The 21,770-nt window shown below is 48.3% G+C and overlaps 2 protein-coding genes across 4 annotated transcripts in view; one reads left to right on the top strand and one right to left on the bottom strand.

Annotated features, from left to right (window-relative positions):
- The window catches only part of MEF2A (myocyte enhancer factor 2A), a 42,268-nt gene extending 38,364 nt beyond the window's left edge, over positions 1-3,904 (top strand). Inside the window, exon 8 of the mRNA XM_056499534.1 lies at positions 239-3,904. Within this exon, the coding sequence (XP_056355509.1) occupies positions 239-581 (343 nt within the window). The 3' untranslated portion in view covers positions 582-3,904. The remainder of the gene's footprint in view (positions 1-238) is intronic.
- Positions 2,407-11,371, bottom strand: LYSMD4 (LysM domain containing 4). 3 transcript variants are annotated; one of them, XM_056499536.1, is made up of 3 exons: positions 11,341-11,371; positions 9,811-10,098; positions 2,407-6,420 (listed from the first exon to the last, which is right to left on the bottom strand). In XM_056499536.1, exons 2-3 carry the CDS (start codon positions 10,078-10,080, stop codon positions 5,866-5,868), a joined length of 825 nt encoding a protein of 274 aa, XP_056355511.1. In that variant the 5' UTR covers positions 10,081-10,098; positions 11,341-11,371; the 3' UTR covers positions 2,407-5,865. The 3 variants fall into 3 exon arrangements, with proteins under 3 accessions (XP_056355511.1, XP_056355512.1, XP_056355510.1); XM_056499537.1 differs by having other exon boundaries at positions 11,316-11,348; XM_056499535.1 differs by lacking the exon at positions 11,341-11,371 and having other exon boundaries at positions 9,811-11,220.
- Between the last annotated feature and the right edge of the window lie 10,399 nt (positions 11,372-21,770).

Raw genomic sequence — 21,770 nt, forward strand, 5'->3', positions numbered from 1 at the left:
AGGAGGCACCTGTGTGGTGACTGAAATGTTTGGCAGTAGAAAATATTTGTTTGTTCTGAACTTCTGTAAATGCAGCTCAGACCTTTAATTAATACTTTTCTCACCTTTGCTCTTCTCAGTAAGGTGCATTTATTTCTGTGCCGAGCCCCAAGGCCTCACCGTCACCAACACGTGAATTGTCACTTGGTTTTCACTTCCTGCATTTTCTTATTAGCGCCTTTTGGTTTTCTCTCCCCAGCACTGGCAGCCAGCTATCTCAGGGTTCAAATCTCTCCATTAACACCAACCAAAACATCAACATCAAGTCGGAACCCATCTCCCCTCCCCGGGACCGCGTCACCCCCTCCGGGTTCCCGCCGCAGCAGCCGCAGCCGCCGCAGCCGCCGCCGCCGTCGCGCCAGGAGCTGGGGCGCTCCCCGGTCGACAGCCTGAGCAGCTCCAGCAGCTCCTACGACGGCAGCGACCGCGAGGATCCGCGCAGCGACTTCCACTCGCCCGTGGTGCTGGGCCGGCCGCCCAACGCGGAGGATCGTGAGAGCCCCTCGGTAAAACGAATGAGGATGGACACGTGGGTGACATAAACCCGCCGTGCCGCCCTTCCCGTTTGTGTTCTCAAAATGAACTGTCCTGACATATCGAAATTTATAAATAAGGACATGAATAAGTATATTTATATGTATATACATACGTGCATATATATATCTTCACATGCATATATATGTGCTAGTGTGTGTAGCATACACCAATCATCAGGCACTTACGACAAACTCTTGTATAGCTGCAGATGTCCCTTGGTCAAAGTAACAGAACAATCCCGTAGGTTTGATCTCTAGTCTGGCACTTACCTGGACTCGTGTGTGACCCCGGCCCGGCCGCGCGCAGCCGTGTCCCCGCAGTGTCTCCTCCTCCTCCACACCCACCGAGCGAGGGCTCGCCTCTAGTACCGTCCCTGTGTGTAGTCAGCTCTATGGTTACTCGTAGTTAAGAAATAATTGCTTTGTAGCAGCAGAGCAGTAGAAAAGCAGGAAGAAGAAAGCAATACTGTACATAAACTGACCTTTCTATTACCCAACCTGGCATGGGTCTCTATTGCAGAGGGTGCATGGAGAAGGGCTGATGCTATAAGAAATATAAAAAAAAAATACAAAAACCCTGTTTTGCACGTGCAAAAAAAAAAAAGTGTATTGGGTCAAAGAAGTGATTTTTTTAATGAGTGAAAGAGAGACATAGAGAACTCGCATGAAATATTCAGAAAATATTAGCCTAGAAAATAGAACATTAACAAAATAAAATTAATATATTAAGTTATAATTGGAATATGTTTGACAAATTTGTTTTTACGTTCATACCTTTGAAAAATATAGAAACTGATTTTAGCTCATGTATATTTTATATTAAAGAAAACAATACCCTAATGAATTGAAGACTATATATAAAGTTATATACAGTACTTTTGAACACATTCTGCTATGAATTATTTATATAAGCCAAAGCTGTATGTTGTAGCTTTTTTGTAGAGTATAGTTTTATCTTATTTTGACTTTCTAGTTTTTGCTTTCAAAGATGAAAAGGAAAAACTTGCAGGCGGAACCTTGGGGGAAAAATAAGCCATGAACACTTATATGTAAATTTAAATTTGAGCCAAACTCTTTGTGTATATAGCATCCTAAATATATTATCACCTTTGGTGTAAGTACCTATGTATTGTACGGTCACCAGATTAAAAAGTATATTTTTGTGGATTGACGCCAACTTGAAACAAGGCGAGGTCCTTATTAAGTAGAGTATTCACTGTTTAATATTTACTATTTTGTTAAATATACTGTACTTTCTTTGGATTTTAATTATTATTAATATTATTATCCAGATTTTTCAGAGGGTGTATAAAGGGGTTGGCCCCCTCACTGGTGGTGAATGTGTGCCGTTCAATTGTAATCTCTGTGCTGTATGGTTAAGCTTCATTATACATTTTATATATATGTATATAAATAGCAAAGTGGCAAAAAAAAATCCGGTGTTAAGTTCATCCTGCATAAATATAAAAAATCTGTTACAACACATTTTAAGGCATCATTTTAAAGCTGCCTCTTCCGAGGAGGAGAAAAAAAAAAACAGTGGAAAAACTTGACCTAATTTCTCATGATAGGGAAATGACACATATCAGAGGAGCACAAAAGGTTTTGTGAGTTGGCAAGTGGTTTGGGAAAAATTTGCTGCTTCCAAGAAAGAGAGGTAGGAATGCAGAGCCCCTTGTGCTGCGAGACTGGGCTGGGAGCAGGTTTGGTGTTGGATGCTCCCAGTCGCTTCCAGGCTGGCAGTGCTGGTTCTGGTGGGAGCTGCACAGCCCTGGGATTGCCCAAACTCTTCAGAGTTAGCCCTGATATTTATGACAGTTTTTGCTTGGGCTTTGTATTTTTTTTTTGCAGTTCAGAAAATCCCTTGATGCAGTAAGGAAGGGGTGAGACGGGCGGTGTCCCTGAGGTAGCTGTGCCCTCCAGCCCTGTCTCGTTGTCCTGGCAAGGTCCAGACCCGCGGGAGCTCCAGTGCCCTCTGGCCCTTGGAACTGCCGCCCATGGCCGTGGGTCCGTCCTGGCTGGCAGGAGCCTGGAGGCAGAAGGGACGGGTTCCCATGGCCGCTGTGTCCCCAGTGACCCAATTCACTTGCTGCTGCCTGGAACCTTTTGCTGCTCCAACCAGTGATGTGAGTTCCATGATTTATGCACCTGTATGAACTTTGCTGTACATCCGAGTGGGAGTTCTGCATTCACATTTACTGTCTATTTTCTTGTGTGCCTTATCAGATGGCTTTGCTGACTGTATCTCAATAGTCTTTATTTCTATGCAGGTTTTTAAACAGTATTTAACTACTGTTTTCTTAAAGACAAAGCTACACAAGGGTTAGAGTTTATATTGAAATTGCACCAATGAATTAAAAAAAATAATGAATCAGTTCTAAAGAGCTGGGCTGGGGAGCAGCCCTGTGCTGCCCCAGCCCTTCAGAAACGTCCTTCCACAGCCCTCCGGTCTGGGGGAGCACCTCCTGCCACCGAGGACATGGGGAATCCTGGTTTTTAATAACAAGTAACTCACTTTGAAACATACTTTTTTAGAAATTGTAAAAATGTTTTATAAAAAAAAAAAAGATGACATAGCACAGATATTTCAACAGGTTTAAAAAAAAAAGCTTTTTAAAATTATCTCTGCTGACTGAAGTGCAAGTGGATCCAATCCTGGGCTGAACCCAGTCAGGTCTGAATGATTTAAGATTTTTATCTCTGTTGTGACAAATCACCTCCATCCTCGAGCTCTCACGATAGTTTTGAGAACGCCACGTTGTCAGGGACTCGTCAGAGAGAACTGCTTTAGCCTTGCCTTCCCTCCAAGGACACTAATGCATCAGAAACTTGCGAGTTACTGTGCGCACAAGAAATACATAGTAAATAAGGAACAAAACAACTCCTAACAATTGATCCTGGGCAGAAGTTAAATCCGAATGTGAAAGAAAGACTTAACCAATGTAAACATTTAAATCTTAGTAGAACCTTTCTTCACTTTGCTGTGCAAGAGAACACTGCTTTGCTATATTTAAAATGGCTTTTTTAAAAGAGATTTATGTATTTGGTAAATGTTTGTAGTCAACAGTTCACAAGAAGCTGTTCACGGTTTAATGCTGATAAGCCGTTTGGCGGCACAAGCTGGACTTTGTTGCCATCCTTGAGACGAATCTTTTAAGAAAAAAATAAGTTAATCTCAATTTTTTTCCCTGAATGTGTTGTTTTTTCTTCAATATACAATAAATATTCTAGTGAACTTTTTATCAAATGGTTAAGAAAATGCTAGAGGTTGTTGTAAAATATTTGTATCCTGCATTCACTAAAGTAAAGATACTGGCTTTTACTGTGTACTCCGGCCTCTCTCGTGTTTGCAGAGCACTGGTCCCATCGGGCGCGTCCTTGCCCCTCCAGGTGTCAGCCCAGGTGTGGTGCTTGTTTTTAACTGCAGCCACAAGCATTTCCATCAGCAGGAACACACACACTTGTTGCTGCCCTGCTGATGCCTGCTAAGAATCTTACAAAACACTTGAAGAAACTGGCAGATGAAGCAGAGTCCAGGCAGAGTGGAGAGCCCAAGGCCTGTGCCATTCCTCCTGCTGCTCCCACTCCTGCTCACTGCAGGGCTGAGGTGAGGCTGCAAGGGGCCCCTCTTTCTAAGGCAGGTGCTCAGCTGTGTGGCAGCAAATAAAGCACAAGCTGTGCCCCTTGTGCTTGTATTTCATGTGGCTTTATTTAAAAATGTAAGAAGCCCTTCCTGCCCCCTCCCCAGAACAAAGAGATACAGCTCTTCACAGAAGAAAAATACAAGTTTTTGTTCAGTATAAGATACTTTGGAGTGCTTGCTTACAAAATTAGGTTCCCACTTTTGAGAGCTGCAGGAAACAGAGGTTCTCAATGTAACAGCACAGAGTTGTATTTTGTAGTGTGGGGTCCTCACCTTGCGGGAGAAGCTTCAGTCCTCTCTGGCCAGGCAGAGGCAGTCCTTGAGGCCACACTTATACATCAGATGTCTGCAGCACAGTCCCTCTCCAGCCCGTCTGCCCAGCCAGCCTTGGACTGCCAGGAGAAGCTGGAAAAGCCCAGTGGTCCTGTTCCTGTGCCCACCAGCTCTGCCCTCACCCTCAGCACCAATCCCACCTGCCCACACAAAATCCCTTAGTGTTCTGTTCCAGGAAAGCCTTTACCTCGCTCACAGGCCTGGAAAAATTTCTGAGGCAAATTTGTCTCTTTAGGAAGCTCCCAAGGCCTCCTTTGCTGCTCCCTTGCAGTAGGTAGTGTTTGCTGAGTGGCCCTTGGGCTGACACCTCCACTGCCCTGTGGAGCTTTTCAATGCACATGATTAGGTCACAGAAACCTGTCACAATCAGCACAGTCACAGTCCTCTCCTAGGAAGGCTTCACCCTTCTTTCTTCTTGGACTTCTGTCCTGGACCTTGCAACCTGTACCCAGCTCAGCACTTCACCCTCACTCAGACTGAGCCCGGGCATCTGAGAAGCACCACTATAGACTATTATTAGATTTTTAGCAAGTAATACTGACTAGATCTCTTGCCAGCAAATGAGCCCTTGAGAAGTGCCTGTGACTCCTCTCATGCTCTCCTGTCCTCTCCCAACAGCCCCTACCCATCTGGGGCCGTGCAGGGCTTAGCAGTACCCTGGGACAGCTGCTCTCAGGAACCATCTCTGAAGGATTTCACGGGAAGAGGTCTGGGCTCACCCTTCCCAAAGGTGAACACAGCTCAAAGATTTGCTGGGGGAAGGTGGGGGGGTGACAACGTGGGGTGCTGGCAGCATCCTCGTGCCCTGGCACACCCAGCTTAGAGCCCCAGAAGGCATCATTAGTGTCAAGCAGGCCAAAACCACCATGGTCTGCAAGAGACAAAAATGATGCTTCTGACAAACAGCATCACCTGCTTCTAACCCAGCAAAAAGTGTTCCCTTAAAATGCACACAAATTCCCAGCCACATTAATACTGCACTCTCCAGCTCAGCAGCAAAGAATTTGCTTCTAGACATGGCATTAAGAAATACCTGAAGCAACCACAATGAGTAAATTGCTACAAAATACTTTCCCTCAACAGAGTTCCCAACTCTGAAGCCACCTGGGTGATGATCTCTGTAAGCAACACAGAATCCTTATTTTTCTGTCAAAATCACATCACCTTATTTTCAGTCAATTTCAGGATTACATCACCAGCTACTTATAAAAATAAAAACAATCTGTATTGTTGTATCCCCTTGGATGCACTTGAGTCAGTCACGAGCATACGGGCATCACTGCTGGACAGGCTGGAGTGGGCTGCCCTTTCCCCTTAGGTTTTTTTTCCTACGCCTGAGCCTTGTGTTAATTTCCCTTCCAACGCAGCTGTTGAAACATTTGGGGTTGTTATGTTAAAGGTGTGGGCCACCAGGCCTTGTGTTTTGAAATAGATGATATAAAACACTGGCAGGACAATTCCTATCAGGAGCATAATGAACACGGCGTTCCACCACTGGATTCCGCAGTCTGCACCGTTACCAGCGTCCCGCTTCCCCGCCTCGGGCACGGGCCTGTCCAGCCCCTCCCCGCCGTACTCGGCGCTCAGCTGCACCTCCACCTGCACGGCGTCCTGGATGCTCTGGTCAATGCCCCTGAAGTACTCGCTGAGGCGGCGGCTGCCAGCAGAGCCGCCGCAAATGGGCTCGGGCTCAGGCTCGGGCGGCTCCAGGCGCGTCAGGCCGGGCTGGGCGGGCCCCGCCGGCTGCGGCCGCAGCGCCCCGGCGCTCTCGGTGAGCAGCCCGTGCGGCCGCACCGGGATCTTGATGGACTTCAGCGCGTACAGGTCCTGCTCCCGGATGAAGTTGTTGACACGTTTGATATCTGCAACCTACGGGATCCAGAAAGGACACAAACAGTGAGGGCTGGACAACCCAGGAGTGAGGCAGGCAGCAGCTACAAAACCTGTGTGCAAGGAGCCGTCAGGGAATAAAAGGAGTAAAAGCACGCCCTGGATGCAAGTGGTTTGGTGTTCCGCAGACTCCCCAGCAGTTCCAGGGGTGCTCCAGGTCCTGCAGGATAGAGGCAGTCCCCTGTTAAACGAGTCTGCAATCTCCTCTAGTGCTCTTGTACCTGCTGCATTTTGCTCCATACTGCTTTTCCTTCCCTTTGCTTTCTTTGCCCTTCTCTCATATAGTTAACTCAAGAAAAATCTTTTTAACAGATCCTTTAAAAAACTATATTCATACCTTACACAGGAATGCTTAAGGTGATAGCACAACATCAGTGTGAGCATCTCCTGCTCAGGAAATTATTTCAGAGTGATCAGAGCTCCATTTTGGGAGCACACCAGTTCTGAAAGCAAGGACACAGCCTGGAGAGCAGGAAAGCATCTCCCACACAGGCACGAGCATCCTCTGCTCAAGCAGCACCTCTCTTCTGCAGGGCAGCAGCTCCCCCAGCTCCCTCCTCCTGAGCTGCTCAGTGCTCCTGCTGAACGACCGTCACCTCTGTGCTCCTGTCTCCTGGTGGCTCCTGTCTGTGAGCTGTATCCCAGCAGCAGGAAGTGCAAGGAAGAAGCAGCCACAGGTGCAGCATCAGACACAGGGATGGGTGGTAGCAATGCAGAGACAAAGGCAAGGCAGCATCCCTTATTCAACATTAAATACGAGAAGATGCTTAATCCAGTGGCCACTCACAGCCACCAGTAAGCACAGCAACCTCTCTGTCAAAGAAAAGAACAGGATGCCAGTGTGTGCCTGGAGCTCTCCACTGCAGCCCAGGAGACGTAAAAGAACCTTAAAGAAAAGGCTGGAAGGCACAAAACAAAACAGTAAGAGCCAAACCAAAGAGCAAGACAACACAAACAGGTAAACCACCTCTCATACATCACAGCAAAGAGACACAGTACAGGCACTGTGCTTTGCTCTTCAGAAACTACAGCATGACCTGTATTCACTGCACACTCACGCTTGAGCCTGCCAAGGAAACCGGGGAGCTAAAACAAAAAAAAAAACACTTCCTAAGCACTCTGCTCAGAGGTAGAGATGAGACAGAGGCTTGAATCTCATTCTTATTCTGCAAAGCTTGAGAACTATGGAAATGGCACCTTTAATCCAGGACCTGATCTGGGGACCCTGAGGCAAAAGGAATCCTCAGTTGCTGCTTCAGGCTCCTCATAGCCAGCGCCAGCATAAACTCTGGACTTAAACCCTACAAAATTTCTTAGTTATGAAATAACAATCTCACCCAGAGCCTCCTGAGGTGCTGCTTCAATTTCTGGATTTGTTCCAATGAAAACAAATTACTGGGACAGTAAATATCCCCCGTGGTGTCTGCAATCAAATACTGCAGTGTGGTGCTAAGACTCTAGAAACAGAAAGTGGAGCAGCACTCACACAGAAACAACAAACAAAGCTGATGGGAAGCATGAGAGAGATTGGGCTGCACAAGCATTTAGGCTTATTTTCTGTACTCATTTTTTTGGCTGCAGTGAACTCCTCTAGTCCCAGCTAAGAACAATGCCAAAAGCAAGCCAGGACTATAAATGGTCAAGAGTAAAAATGAGAGTTTTGAAGTGCTTTGCATCTCTGCCAAGTTATCTGTGGCACACACACACAGAGCTGTTTGTTGTACTGTCTTAATATCCCCTCCCCAAGCAAATTCTGAAACCAATGTCAAGTTCTCATTGATTTCAAGAAGTTCATCCTGGATTTTTACACACATATGCCTATATAACAGTGGTTATGGTTCTCACTGCTGTCCTGGCGACCTTTCAGCTGTTTAATTGTGCAAATAAAAAATAACCACATGAAAACTGCCATGCCAGTCTTTGAAGAGACAAATAGACAAATCTCCTACAATAAGGATTGTACCTGTTCAGTTTAACTGGAACAAGTCAGAAATGCCCTTTCTGGAAGGGAGGGAGACAGCAGGACAGTTTTTCCCCTGTGGAGTAGAACACTGACTACGTGGCCCCTTCCATCAGCCTGCTTTTCCCCTGGGCAGGCCCAGCAGCCTCCAGAGAGGCTGAAAGGCTCCAGGAATGGGGCAGCAGAGGAGCAGCCATGGCAGGGACAGAACTGGTCCCTCTGAGTGACAGTGCAGAGGCACAGCAGGACTCTTCACACCATAAACCAAAGAACTGTTCAGAATCTCCCTCCTCTGAGTTCACCCAACTGCTGAGTCTGCCCAGCACACAGCTCCAAACCCAGCCAAAGCCCAGCTCTGCCTTCTCAGGCTCTCCTGGGGCCAATCAAGGCCAGTCAAGTCCTACCAGACTCGTTCTCCACACGCACCAGGCTTGTCAGCAGAACCTAGAAGGGTGCCTTTTTTGTTTTGTTTTTGTTTCTAAGGGCATGGGAGGGGAGGAGTTGCTGCAATCCCTCTAAGGCCTCTTGCCTCAGCTGCAGCACACAGCTGCTGAGTGGTTAAGCAAGACAGACTGCAATGGCATGGCAGCACTGCAGCCAGAGCCATATCATTATCCCTGCTGCAGTCACTGGCCAATTGTTTGCATCATGGAACTCTGAAATCACAGTCCAGCTTGAGATAAAGGAGGCTCTAAAAATACAGCTCACACTGCTAAACAACAGGAGGCTTCTAATGTTCAGAGCAGGTAATTAAACTTTCCAGCAGTTTTGCTCTTCTTTGGAACAAAGAAAACGTGTTGTGTAGTTGTCCAACTCAGAAATCTCACTGTGCACATGCCCTCCCTCCTGCCCACAGGCCCCTGAACTGTGCACGCTTTGGGATGACAGCAAACAACCAAAACCCACACACAGACACCACCTGGACTTTGGGACTGAACTCTGGCAGCTCTCCACATCCACCCGTTAGACTCAGACCTTCCTTGCGATATGTAAGCTGATACCTTTCAAAAAAGAATCAAAAAACCTCACCCATAAGTGTGGTGTTTCTTTGTACTGCTCAATTTGCTTCAAAAACTCCAATGTTCCTTGAGAGCAGAGCCCTCATTTCTACACTCAGCTCCTTAATGTTTGCCCTGGCTGAAATAACTTAGTACAACCTACACTTAGTCACTGAAATTAAACAGGAAAGCAGGTCAGGCAGGGTGTGAGGCTGACAACATCTTCCCAGGCTGTTGGCTGAATAACTCTTTTTTGTGCTTGTCTGGGTTTTTTTCCCCTCAGTTTTACCCAGACAGTGACCATTCATACAAAACACAGTGCCAACACTTTCCAGTGCCAAAACCACCAGCGCAGAGGCACCTTCTGGAACCCCTGTGAGGTGATGAACGCCAGGCAGAGGCAGCCCTCACCTTACATCCGTACTGCAGGGCCAGCTTGTTGAGGCTGTCCTCCTGGGTGAGCTCCCTCTCCAGAAGCACCACATCCCCCAGCCTGTCCCGGCTGCTGCTCCGCGGCTGCTCCTTGCCCCGGGGCCGCAATTCCATCACGTTGAGCTCCTCCTCCGAGGACTCGTCAGAGTCGGAGCGGCCATTGGGGAACACGAACAGCTGCCTGCCCGGGAAGGTGTGCACAGTGGCAGGAGCCTGGAAGGGCCTCGTCCGGCTCTCGTTCAGCCTCATCCTTTACACCCGCAGCACCTGCAACAAAACCCAGACACTTTCAGTTTCCTCAAGACCAGCGTTCAGTTCTTAGCATGAAAGATTCAGAGAATGCACAGAAAGTTGGCAGGTGTGAACACCCACACACACAAAGGCAAATCCAGAAGTGTCACTCTAACAGCAATATTAGAAAAGCTATAGAATCATAGTACTATGTAATGTACCAATCAGTAATTTTTTTCCAGTTTTTTTTAGTCTGCCTGTGAACAAACCACTTTATAACTATGTTGCTCAACATTCTAAATGCTACATTCTATAATTTTATTAAAAAAGCAACAGTCACTTGAGCGAATTGTCTTTAATTATGGTGAAAACATACCAACAGACATTAAAAACTGGGCAAAGTTAACCTTTCCATAAGTTCTTAGTTCTCTACACTTTAGAAATTCACATTTTAAGTTCTTTGAAGTGCACTTTTTTTTAAAATAAGGACAGCTCATGCTACACTTCAACCCGAATAAAAAGGTTTCATTTTGCTGCATGAAGACTAGAACCTGCCTGAGCACTTTAATTATTGCTCAGCCTACAGCTGCAAGTTCTTTTTTTTTTTTTTTTTGTACTATCCTCAGCTCCACAAACAATTTGTTGTCAGCGTCAGGTATAGGTAAGAAAACCCCACATTATTATGGAACCTTGACCTGAACGTTCTCTATCTACCCCTAAAGGATCTTCAGGTGAAACCACAAGGATTTAATGGCATTTCCCTGGCCCCGGGCACGGCACCCGCAGCTGCGGGCCGGGCTCAGCTGTGCCGGGGCAGTTCAATGAGCAGGGGCTGCTGTGGGATAGCCCGGCCTCCCCGACACTGCTCCCTCCTCAGGGGCTGCCAGCTCCTCCCCAGGCTCCTCTGGGGACCCGACCTCATCAGCACTTCAGGGGGACCCCGCTGCCCTCAAGGGCCCCCGATTCCCTCAGCATTTCGGGAGTCATTTTCCCCTCAGGTGTCCCGCTCCCCTCGGCTCCTCAGCGGGCCCCGATCCCCCAGGGGTCCCCGCTTCCCTCAGAGGGTCTCGCTGCCCTCGGCGCTCCAGGTGACCCCAACGCCCTCAGCACTTGAGGAGGGTCCTGATCCCTCCGGAGTGTCCCGCTCCGTCCTGGGGCCCCGCTCTCCTCAGGGTGTCCCGCTTCCCCCAGGGGTCTCGCTCCCCTCAGAACGTCCCGGTTCCCGCCCCTCTCCCTGCGCCCCCCTCACGGACCCGCCGCCATCGGCCCCGCACCAACCTGGCCACGGTCTCAGCCAGCCCTTCTCCCATTGGCTGGCGGCTTAGGGGGGCGGGACATCAGAGCCGCACGGCCAATGGGAGCCCGGGAAGGGCGGGAGGGGATGGGAGGGCGGGGCCGGGCCGGGGCCTCGCTTAAAGGGCCCGCACCCCTGTTCCGGCGGTGGGGACCGAGCTCGGAGCGCTCGTGAGGAGCGGGTCACACACCTGAGCAGTGCGACACACCTGAGCAATGGGACACACCTGAGCAATGGGACACAGCACACACCTGAGCAATGGGACACAGCACACACCTGAGCAAGGGGACACAGCACACACCTGAGCAGTGCGACACACCTGAGCAAGGGGACACAGCACACACCTGAGCAAGGGGACACAGCACACACCTGAGCAGTGCGACACACCTGAGCAAGGGGACACAGCACACACCTGAGCAAGGGGACACAGCACACACCTGAGCAATGGGACACAGCACACACCTGAGCAGTACGACACACCTGAGCAAGGGGACACAGCACACACCTGAGCAATGGGACACAGCACACACCTGAGCAAGGGGACACAGCACACACCTGAGCAATGGGACACACGACACACCTGAGCAATGGGACACAGCACACACCTGAGCAAGGGGACACACGGCACACACCTGAGCAATGGGACACAGCACACACCTGAGCAGTGCGACACACCTGAGCAAGGGGACACACGACACACCTGAACAATACGACACACCTGAACAATGGGACACAGCACACACCTGAGCAATACGACACACCTGAACAATGGGACACAGCACACACCTGAACAATGGGACACAGCACACACCTGAGCAGTGCGACACACGACACACCTGAGCAAGGGGACACACGACACACCTGAGCAATGGGACACAGCACACACCTGAGCAATGGGACACAGCACACACCTGAGCAAGGGGACACAGCACACACCTGAGCAGTGCGACACACGACACACCTGTACAGCCATGGGTGAGGTGTCACTGCCCTGGGACACGTCACACACGGGTACAAGGGGTCATGTCACACACCTACACAGCCCTGTGTTATAGTAACGTCTCCGTTATTCACTGTCAATATGTAATAACAGATTACAGCATGTCAATATTACAATCTGTCAGTATTTCTCCGCTGTGCAGTGACTTGGAGCAGCTGGCAGAGCTGACCAGCTGTGCCCCACACTGCCGTGTTTGCCTTGGCCCACCCTGACTCATGGCTTATGTTTAAAAAACCAGCTCAGGACACACTGTTAGCAAGTTCTAGTTCGAAGCTTTTTTGGGGTGCAGGGACAGACACAGGGACAGGAGAAATAATGCCCTCCTTGCCAGCTGTCAGAATTAACCAGGCACTCCTTCAGGGGCCCACGGGGTGAAGATCTGCAGGGTTTGGGGTTTGGCTCAGCCTGGGGTCTGGCTGCTCTGTGCCCTAAAGGTGATGGACAAACCTGCTTTTAAGTAAAATAAAAGCTGAGTGCACTTGTTGACCATCCCTTTATCCCTTTGCCTTCTCCTGTGCAACCCTGGTGCTGGAGGCAAGAGAGGAGGGCATTTCCTCTCCAGCTCTGGATTAGATACAACATCAGCTGATAAATGTGACACACTGAGAGGAAAGAAGGCTCCACAAGCATCAACAACTTCTTTAAGCAACAACTGTTCTTCACAGCTCTTACCTGCCCACACACCTTGGACTGTGGCTGAGCCAGCTCCCCATCCCAGCAGGTCACAGGATTTCCTTCCCTCCATCCCTGGGCCAGATTATCCCAGGAACAGATGACTTTGGGACTCAGGCAGCTTTCTGATCCAACAGACAATGGATTTGGTGTGCTGGAGAGGGCTCTACAGGCATGGGGAGTAGGTGAAAGGTGCCAAAATGCCTTTCCTGAGCCACTTAAAGCCTCTCTGTGATTACTGAGGTTCAAAAGTTACGAGCAATAATCACATTTTGTCAAACAGATCCAGGTTACTCAGGGTAACCTGCTTGAACCTGGAAAATAAACTCTGAGAAAATGCTGGGAATGTGGGGGAATCAACCAGGTTTTGCTGACAGGGCTCAGTCTGGGCTGGATTACTTGTCCTCGATAGTGCTTAACAAGAAATAACTGTTGTGTGGGAGTACTGATGTTGGATCTGGGTCAGTTGCACTGGTGATGTCACCATTCCAAATAATTGGAATATTTTTGTGGTTAGCAGACAGATTGTGAGAGCTGCACAGCCCCAAACAAGCAGAGTCTGTCTGAGTGCTCAACAGTTCAGTCATTATCTACACCAACCAACACAAGGGTCATTCGTGCCCTGAATTTCAGGAAGAATCCTCCTGCCCTGACAGATCAATGCAGAGAGCTGAGAGTCTGCTCATGTTCATTCAATCCAAAGAGCAGTGTGTCCATGGTGCTGGGCACCAGCTGGAATTTACATCCATGCCAGCTGCTTCCCAGAGTTAATCCCTGTGATAAAGAATCAAAACTTTCATGGAGGTCTTGGCTGGGACTCTCCAAATAATCTAGAACTGGGCTCTTCTCTTGTGCCCCTGCAATTCCTGAGAGCTCTTGCTCAGAGCCAGAATTGCAGTTTTCCTCATCACTTGGGATTTGTCCCTCTTTCTTCAGGCTCACTTCAGAAGTGTGAGAAGTGTCAGACACACATTCCCTGTGTTGTTCTTTGCTTCTCTTCCAGCTGCATTCTAAGCTGTGCAATAAAACATCTCGTTTGGATTTTGGATCACTCAGTGACAGGCTGCTCTCCACTCTTGGGAAAAGAGTAACTTCACGAAAAACTTCTTGAGCATCTCCTTAATATCAACCAATCACTCCTGTTTAGTTTAGCAGATTTATGGGAAAGGATCCTATACAGCACTGTGAGGCAATGGGAATCTGCTGGTATTTCTGAATTATACACACAAAAGGAGAAAAAGATGAGTATTTCTTGTTACCTTCATTTCATTGTTCCCTAGTGGGAGACTGGGAAGGCAGCTGGAGCAAACCCCACCCATACTCTGGACATGGCATTATAGAAATTATGATGCCTCTCCTGCAAATAATGAATAAAAGCTGGGCTCTGCTCTGGCTTTGGACTAATGCAGCACAACCAATTTCAGTGGAGTTACTCCTGTGTTAAGTCAGAAGCATGAGCCAAATACAACAAAATAAACCTCTCCCTGTACCTGGAGTGACTCAGCTTATGTGGGTGCTGCATGTATATTTGACAGAATTATACACACAGCCATAATTTTAAGAGCTTGATACAGCAGGCACCCAACACAGGGGAGAAAACCTCAACTAAATTAAATTAATTATAGGTATACACTTAATAGAGTTAATTGAGCTATGGAGGTTACTCAGAGTGCATGTTTGGTAGCATCGGGTTACACCTTGTCTCTTTTAATGCTTTCTCCCTTTGGAACTTGTGTAGCTTAGCAGGTTCCAGACTTTGCCATGGAGCACAAGTCCTGCCCTGGAAGGGTCAAGTTCTGCAGGAAGGAGCTGATGGTTCAGGTGGTGACACCTGGAAAGGAGCACAGAGCCCATGTGACAGCAGCACTGAGAGCCAGCTGCACACCTTCCCTGCAGGACATCCCTGCCCAGGGCCAAGCCTGGGCACAGTGTGACCCCAGCCCACCCCCCAGGGGACAGACACTGTGCCTGTGTCCCTCTATGAGAAGAGGGATTTGTCACCCTGGAGTCAGGGTGTGTGAGCTAAGCTGCACCTCTGGCTTCTCTGAGGGATCTGTCACCCTGGAGTCAGGGTGTGAGGAGCTGGGTACCCTGCACCTCTGGCTTCTCCCAGGGCAGAAATCCAGCCCCTGCCTCCATCCTCTCACGCTTCCTCTCCTGTCTGTAACAGAGCAGGTGTGACAATAAAGGCCCAGCTCCATCATTCATCTCAGACATCAAATTACTCCCACCTACAGGGAGTACATTTGCAACTCTCTCACGTATGCTGTGACTCAGGAGTGGGACTTTTATCTGGGGAAGCAGAATGCAGATCTGAACAGCTCTGCTGTCTCCTGGAGGAGATAAGGTGTCTCTGCTCAGAGCCCTCATTCTGGACTTGCCTTCTATCACATTTGGCAGGGGCTGCCTGGCGTTTATGATAGCAGGCACTGAATTACTTCAGAAAAACAGAGACTTTTTTCTATAAAAACAAATTGCTAATTAAAAGTGGTTTTAATTTTGCAGCTCATATTTTCTTGGGATTGTCCCAGACTCTGGAGTCCATGCTCCACACCCTGTCCTTCTGGAGAAATTTGGCAAGGAAAAGCACTGTGAGATTTGTTCCCTTTCCTCTCCCTTACTCCTAAAATCCTTCCTCCCCCTTCTCTCTTCCTGCAACTGGTAAATTGTGAAGAACAGGAATGTTCCTGGGAAGGAACCCAGGCAGAATTGCATTCAGAACAAGTCAAAGATTTCTTGCATAGCTGAAGCATGTGTTTGCAATCCCCAATTGCTGGAGCACGTAAGCCCTGCCAGCGAGTGCTGTTCCCTTCAGATATTCTCAGAGAGCTCTAGGCAGTGTCCAGGGCAGCCTGTGGACAATCTGAGCTGAGGAATTGCTCCATGGCCCATCTGTTCATGGTGCCATGCCAGAAAGGTTCTTGGTGAAAGCATGGCAAAGAGCCAGCCCTACCATTCCAAGGAGCTGTGTTAGGGATGGTCAGAAACACAGCTCTGGGACCTCCCCCAGCCACAAGCTGGTTCCATGAGAAAGCTTGGCTGCTACTACCAACCTGTCAGCCCAGGCTTCAGGCAGCTTTTGGAATTGATGCTCTCCAGAAGAGTTAGCATGTGCTACCCCAACAAAGCACAAAACTACAAGATCCCTAATTGTAAGTGCTGGGAAGCACCAGAGAGCCAGCAACTACAACCTGCTCTCCCTTCAGCTTGAGAGGTGCCACTGATCCAGAGAGAAAATGACTCAGTGTTCAGTGGTTCAAAACTGCAACCTGACAGGGCCAGGAAGGATGGCAGTTGGGGGCTGGGACACTGGTTGGAAAAAGCAGCTTCAGTGCTTTTGTGAGGAAGCTTTTGTCCTTCACTACATGGAACACGGGATATTACAGGAGCACAGAGTGAGGCCTTGCTTGAGCTGGTGCTCATTCTGGGGAGAGGCAGGTTGATGAAAGCATCACTTGTCTTTCCAATGACCTTATCATGTGAGCTGAATGTGCCAAGAGCTGTCTCTCACTCTGTGCTCCTTGTGGCCTGAGCCAGGACTCCTGGATGCTCTGTGCCGTATCCGGTATCGCTGGCAGGCTCCCAGGGCTCACACAGGTCCTGGCGGGACCAGGACATCTCTGTGCTTTGCTGCCTCCAGATCATCTCAATTCCAAACAGGTCCAATCTCATTTTGCAATTTTTTGAGTACAAGGAACACCCTGAGCTTGAGGGAGGAACAGAAGGAACAGAAGAGTCTTCCAAAGAAAGATCCTTGACCTCTATAGCTGTGTGGCTGTGCTGGCTCATCTTCATGCTTCCCAAAAGGGTTCCCAGGTCTTTACTGGTGTGTGGCAACAATAATGAGCACATGGGGGCAGCAGAAGGCTTTTCTTCCTTGTCTGGGAGTCTGTGGTTGGAGCATCCTTGCAAGGGTCCTGAAGAACTGAGGTACTCCCAGGTTTGAAGGTCACTGTGGTGGGCACAAGCTGCAGCTGCTCAGACTCTGGGAGAAGGATGTCATAGGACAGAGGGGCTTTGTGGCCTCCTGGGACAGGATGGCAGCACTGAATCCTGGGACTTTGTCACTGCATCTGGTCCTGCCCCAGTTCCTGCAGGCCCAGCCCAAGTGCTGCCATGCTCATGTTCAAAGCATGTTCAGCCAGAAGACAGTCACAGTATTGTCCACAATGGAAAACTGGCTAGAGTGCAAATCCCAGAGTCAGATCCCACTGCATCCCACAGGACAAGCCTTGCTGAGCTTGTTGCACCACAGGCAGGATTGGGCCCAGCATGTCCCTTTCAGTGAGGTGAAAAACAGAAGCTCTTACCTCATCAACGTGAAGAAAGATGAAGGTTTCAACTGCTACCATTTATTCTCTTGGAGACTTGGAATTTTCAGGTAACAGGAAAAAGCCTTGATCTTGGCTATGAAGGTGTTGAAAGCCACGTTTTCAGAGTAGAACTATTTCAGACAGGGAGTGGTTACAATTTACATAGTATGGCTCTAAGATTTTCTGGCAGGGCTATCTCCAGAACAGATGTCATTTTTCCTGCTCTGAGTGAGCAGAAATTCAGGAATTGCTGGTCCACTTGATATTTGCCTGACCACTCACATCAGTCTCCCCATGATCAATAATGGGGAGTCTTAGTGGTATTGGCACAATCTGATGGAAATGGCAAGAAATAAAATAATCCACCAAAAACCAACCTTGTCACCAGAAATGATGATGGATTAATTATAATAAGGGATGGGAAACAAAACACCCCTGTGCTCCATAAGTAATTTTAAAAGAGTAAAATCAGATAAATTCCCAGATAGGAAAAGCATTTTCTGTAACTGAGGCTGCTACTTTAATTGGAAAATGCTGTTAACACAACTCTGACCGAGGCGAGGGCAGGAGCGCAGCAGGATTGGTGGAGATCTGCAAGTAAACAGCTGAATTGCTTCTCTCAGCCTCAATCTGCAAATTTCTGAAGCCAAAAGAACAGCTTTAAATGTAAAACTTCTGTTGGAGCTCATGCTTCAATTGGGCTGTATGCCAGGACATGCAAAGACTTAGGGCATTAAAAGTCTCATGGAGATGAAAAGACAGTGGGGAGTCATTTGAGGTTGGCTTGTAATGCACTAAGCTATAGCAGGATCTGCCTTCCTTCCCTCTAAACCAACTTGTGGGGAGGCAAATGGAGAAAACTGATACTTTATCACTTGTAACTGCTATAGGAAAAGCTAAGGCTAAGCACGGCCCTGCTGGAATTCTTGTGTCCTGCACAGAGCCCTGCAGAAGAGTCCCAGCCCCAAGCTGGCTCAGCCTTGCCAGTACCTGGGAAGTGAAGTAGCCCATGAAAATTCCCCAAACCATGAAGTGACCATCTCTAGTATGTATGAGCTGCTCTGCTGGCTGCTGTTTCACTTCAAACCATCATCCCAGATAACCTTTAACCACAGAGTAACAGAACAGGTTTGCACCTACCCTGGTCCTTCCAAGGAGCTCAAAGTGCTTTAAAAATCCCCAGCCAAGCAGTGCTATTGTGGTTCCTATTGCACAGTGGTTCCCTGAGTTACAGGGCAATGAACTGCTTCACCCAGGGCTGCACAACATGTTGGCATGTCAGGACAGCCCAGATCCTGGGAAGCTGGGATAAGCATCCATCAAGGAATGAAGAATATGTCTGGCTGTCAATAAACACTGAAAAAAGCTGTGAACAGCAGCAAAGTGACACAAACTGCAGTCACCAGTTACCACCACAGCATAGCTGGCCAAATCCAGCTGTTGTAAGTAAAAGGAAGAGGAGCAGGGCCATGTCTTTCACTGGTTAATACTGCACCTCCCTGCATGGGCTGGCTTCAGGTGGACAGGCTGAGCATCACTACCAGGGGTCTGGGAAATGCTTTGCTGGGACTCCTCACTCCCAGAAGCTGCTTTACAATGTTCCCAGCCATTCCCCTAAGTATCAGCTTGGACAAAATTACAGACAAATTAATTCCCTTGGGTTTCAAGAACCCTGGGAAGTCACTAATCGGGTTCCTGCTGAGCTAAAGCAAGGAAGAACATTGTTAGCAACAAGCACAGAAAATGTTCTCTAATTGGAGCCATGGAATGAATATGTGCTTCTGGGAAAACCTTTGTGTCTCTCAGGAGCACCTTCACCACAAAGAGAGAAGCCTCAGTGGGCACTGGGGCTTTTATCATAGTGCCAGGGACCTCCTCAGATGACAGGAAGAAAAAAAAAAAGACACACCAAAAGCTTCGTTAGCCTTAAAACCTCACCCTCAGTCTTTGTCCTGGTCTGAACAGGGAGAAAAGTGTTTCCATTTGTTTTGAGGTTGGTGTTAGGAAATTCTCCTAAAACCCAAGGGCCAAATGCCACTCTTTCTCTTCAGGAAACAGTCCCAGGGAATGGTCAAAGACACCAGCCACACAGGGAAGACTTTGTACGTCCAGGGTCTGGTGCCAGAAGGGAGATTGACCATGGTCCCCTCCATGAAAGCTGGCTCCAGAGTCACGCCCACAAGGACACCCTCAGTGTGGGATGTGGGTGCCTGGGAGCAATACTGGCCATGATGCTGGGCCTTTAAATCTGCTAGGATCCTGGGAAAGCCATCCCAGGACCCTGTGCTTGGAGTGCTAAAATCAGAGCCTGTATATCAGACAAAGAAAAAGGGGAAGAGGAACCATTAGAAGAATTAAAGGGACACAGGAGCAGATGAAAGGTTCATCTTTTGTGTTCCCAGGTGGGACATCACCAACAGCAGAGGGAATACCACAGAGAACCAGTGGGAAGTGGATCAAGTAACCCCCACCTTGCCCAATTCCTTAAAATATAAAACACACAAATGCTGAGCTCTTGCTCAAAGCAAAGCACAGTCCTCTCCTCTCATTGTTAACCCAGAGCCTGTGGAAGCAGCTACAGTGAATTAACATGAGAGAAAGGAGCTGGATTGAATTTTCTAAAGGAGACAAAAACCCCTACAGGCATGTTGTTAAGAAAGAATGAGCACTAATTCTGTTTATTCTGATTCGTTTTGTTTGATTGTGCTTGATTGTGCTTGCCCTAGGAAATGTGAGATCTGGTGGGGATCATATCAGCAAAGAAAATCGAAGAGGAACAAGTTGATGGTTTAGAGTTCATGTAAACATCGTGCCAGCCACTGAATCAGAAGAAAAGAGTTGACTCAGAGGCAGCCACTTATCTACTGATAAGATCCTCTTGGGGAACAATCTCAGAATGATGTGGAAGAGATGGGAAATTGTGCTGCAAAGCTAAGCCAAGCAGTCAGCAGAGAATATGGCATTGTTTGGGTTTTTCCTTGCTTTCCTTCCTGTTCTTCCCCATTTATTATTAGAACAAAGGGTGATTTTGCCTGTAAAAATCTTTGTGCCTAAAGAGGCAACACCGGGGTGCGCTCCTGCACCAGAGCTGAACTTCTGGGTAGCTTTGATTCAACTTTCTGGAGAAAATCACAGTAAAACTCTTAGCTGTGGATCTCTACATGATCATTACCTCATCTTTAAACACCTACATTTACAACTCCTTGTTTGTGGAGATAAAACACATCACCATGGTTTCAACTCACCAGAAAGTCTCTCCCAGCAGCTGCTCTCTGTGGAAGTGTCAGAGAAAGGAGATCAGGTCCCAGGTGGCCAGAGAACACAAGCTGTGGCTGGCCAGGAGCAGAAGCTGTAAAACATGAGGCATCTGGAGAGGTGAGGAAATTCAGGACAACTTCTTGGTCCAGCAGATAAACCTTCCTGCCTTTTTTTACAGATGTGATGCGCTTACAGATGTTCCCTGAAAGGGGCAGCAGAGACCAATCCCACACGATGAACACAAAGCACCGTCCTGACTGGGGAGAAATAAAAATGAAGAGCAAGAATTATTTGCAATGTTTCTTTTCCTTGGCATACAGAGACTCCACCATGCATCCACTCAAATAAAAACAGCTTGGACCTATACAGGCCAAACTGGGGCTGCTTGGTAGAATCTTGATCGACTCTGTGATCAATTCCTTCAGCTGCTTTTGAGAGGAGGGCACCAACCCTGGCCAGATGTGGGTGCCGGGTGTGCAAACATTGTGGAGCTCTATGTAATGCACTGATCATCACCTATGTCACTACAGCAGCACAGAAGCCTTTGGGCTGGCAGTGTAATTTGGTAAAGGTTCACTAACAAGCTCATGAGTACCTGCACCACAGCTCATCTCTAACACAATTTGGCTCCCACCTAAGCCTGAAAGAGGAAGATGAGCAAAAAGGCTTTTTAGACTATCAAGTTTCCCAACAGTCCATGCTGGTGTGAAGGTGTGAAGCAGGGAAGCCCATCTTGGACCATCTTTACAATCTCTCCAGGCTCTCTTGAACCACTCAGAGTTAATTCTAGAGCTGATCCAAGTTGCTGCCTGGAGAAGGCAGCAGAGGTATTTACCTGCAGCAAATCCCACGTGTTACTTCATCAAAGTCTCTTAGCCCCTGTCCTGTTGCTTTAATTGCCCCTCTCTAGCACTGTCCACAATCCCCAGAGGGGAGGATGGCTTTGCTGGTGAGGATGTCCAAGAGCTCCAGTCATGGATACCACAGGCACAAACCATGCAGCAGTCTCTTCATCAAGGATTTAAAAGAGGCCTATGATCTGGAAGCAAGGAGGGGCCAGTGTGAGGTGAGGAGGCAGCAAAGGAGCTGAGGCAGCAAGAGCTTTATCAGGAAACCAAGAACCTCTCTGCTCCTGCTCTCAGGATAGAAGAGCACACCAGCAAATCTGGCT

This window comes from Oenanthe melanoleuca, chromosome 10, assembly GCF_029582105.1.
Source record: "Oenanthe melanoleuca isolate GR-GAL-2019-014 chromosome 10, OMel1.0, whole genome shotgun sequence".
Classification (NCBI taxonomy): Eukaryota; Metazoa; Chordata; class Aves; order Passeriformes; family Muscicapidae; genus Oenanthe; species Oenanthe melanoleuca.

Excerpts from the sequence above, each read along its gene's own strand:
- LYSMD4 (XM_056499536.1), bottom strand. The coding sequence starts at position 10,080 with ATGAGGCTGAACGAGAGCCGGACGAGGCCCTTCCAGGCTCCTGCCACT. Across the intron at positions 6,421-9,810 it reads CCCTGCAGTACGGATGTAAG|GTTGCAGATATCAAACGTGT; the intron begins GTGAGGGCTGCC and ends TGGATCCCGTAG.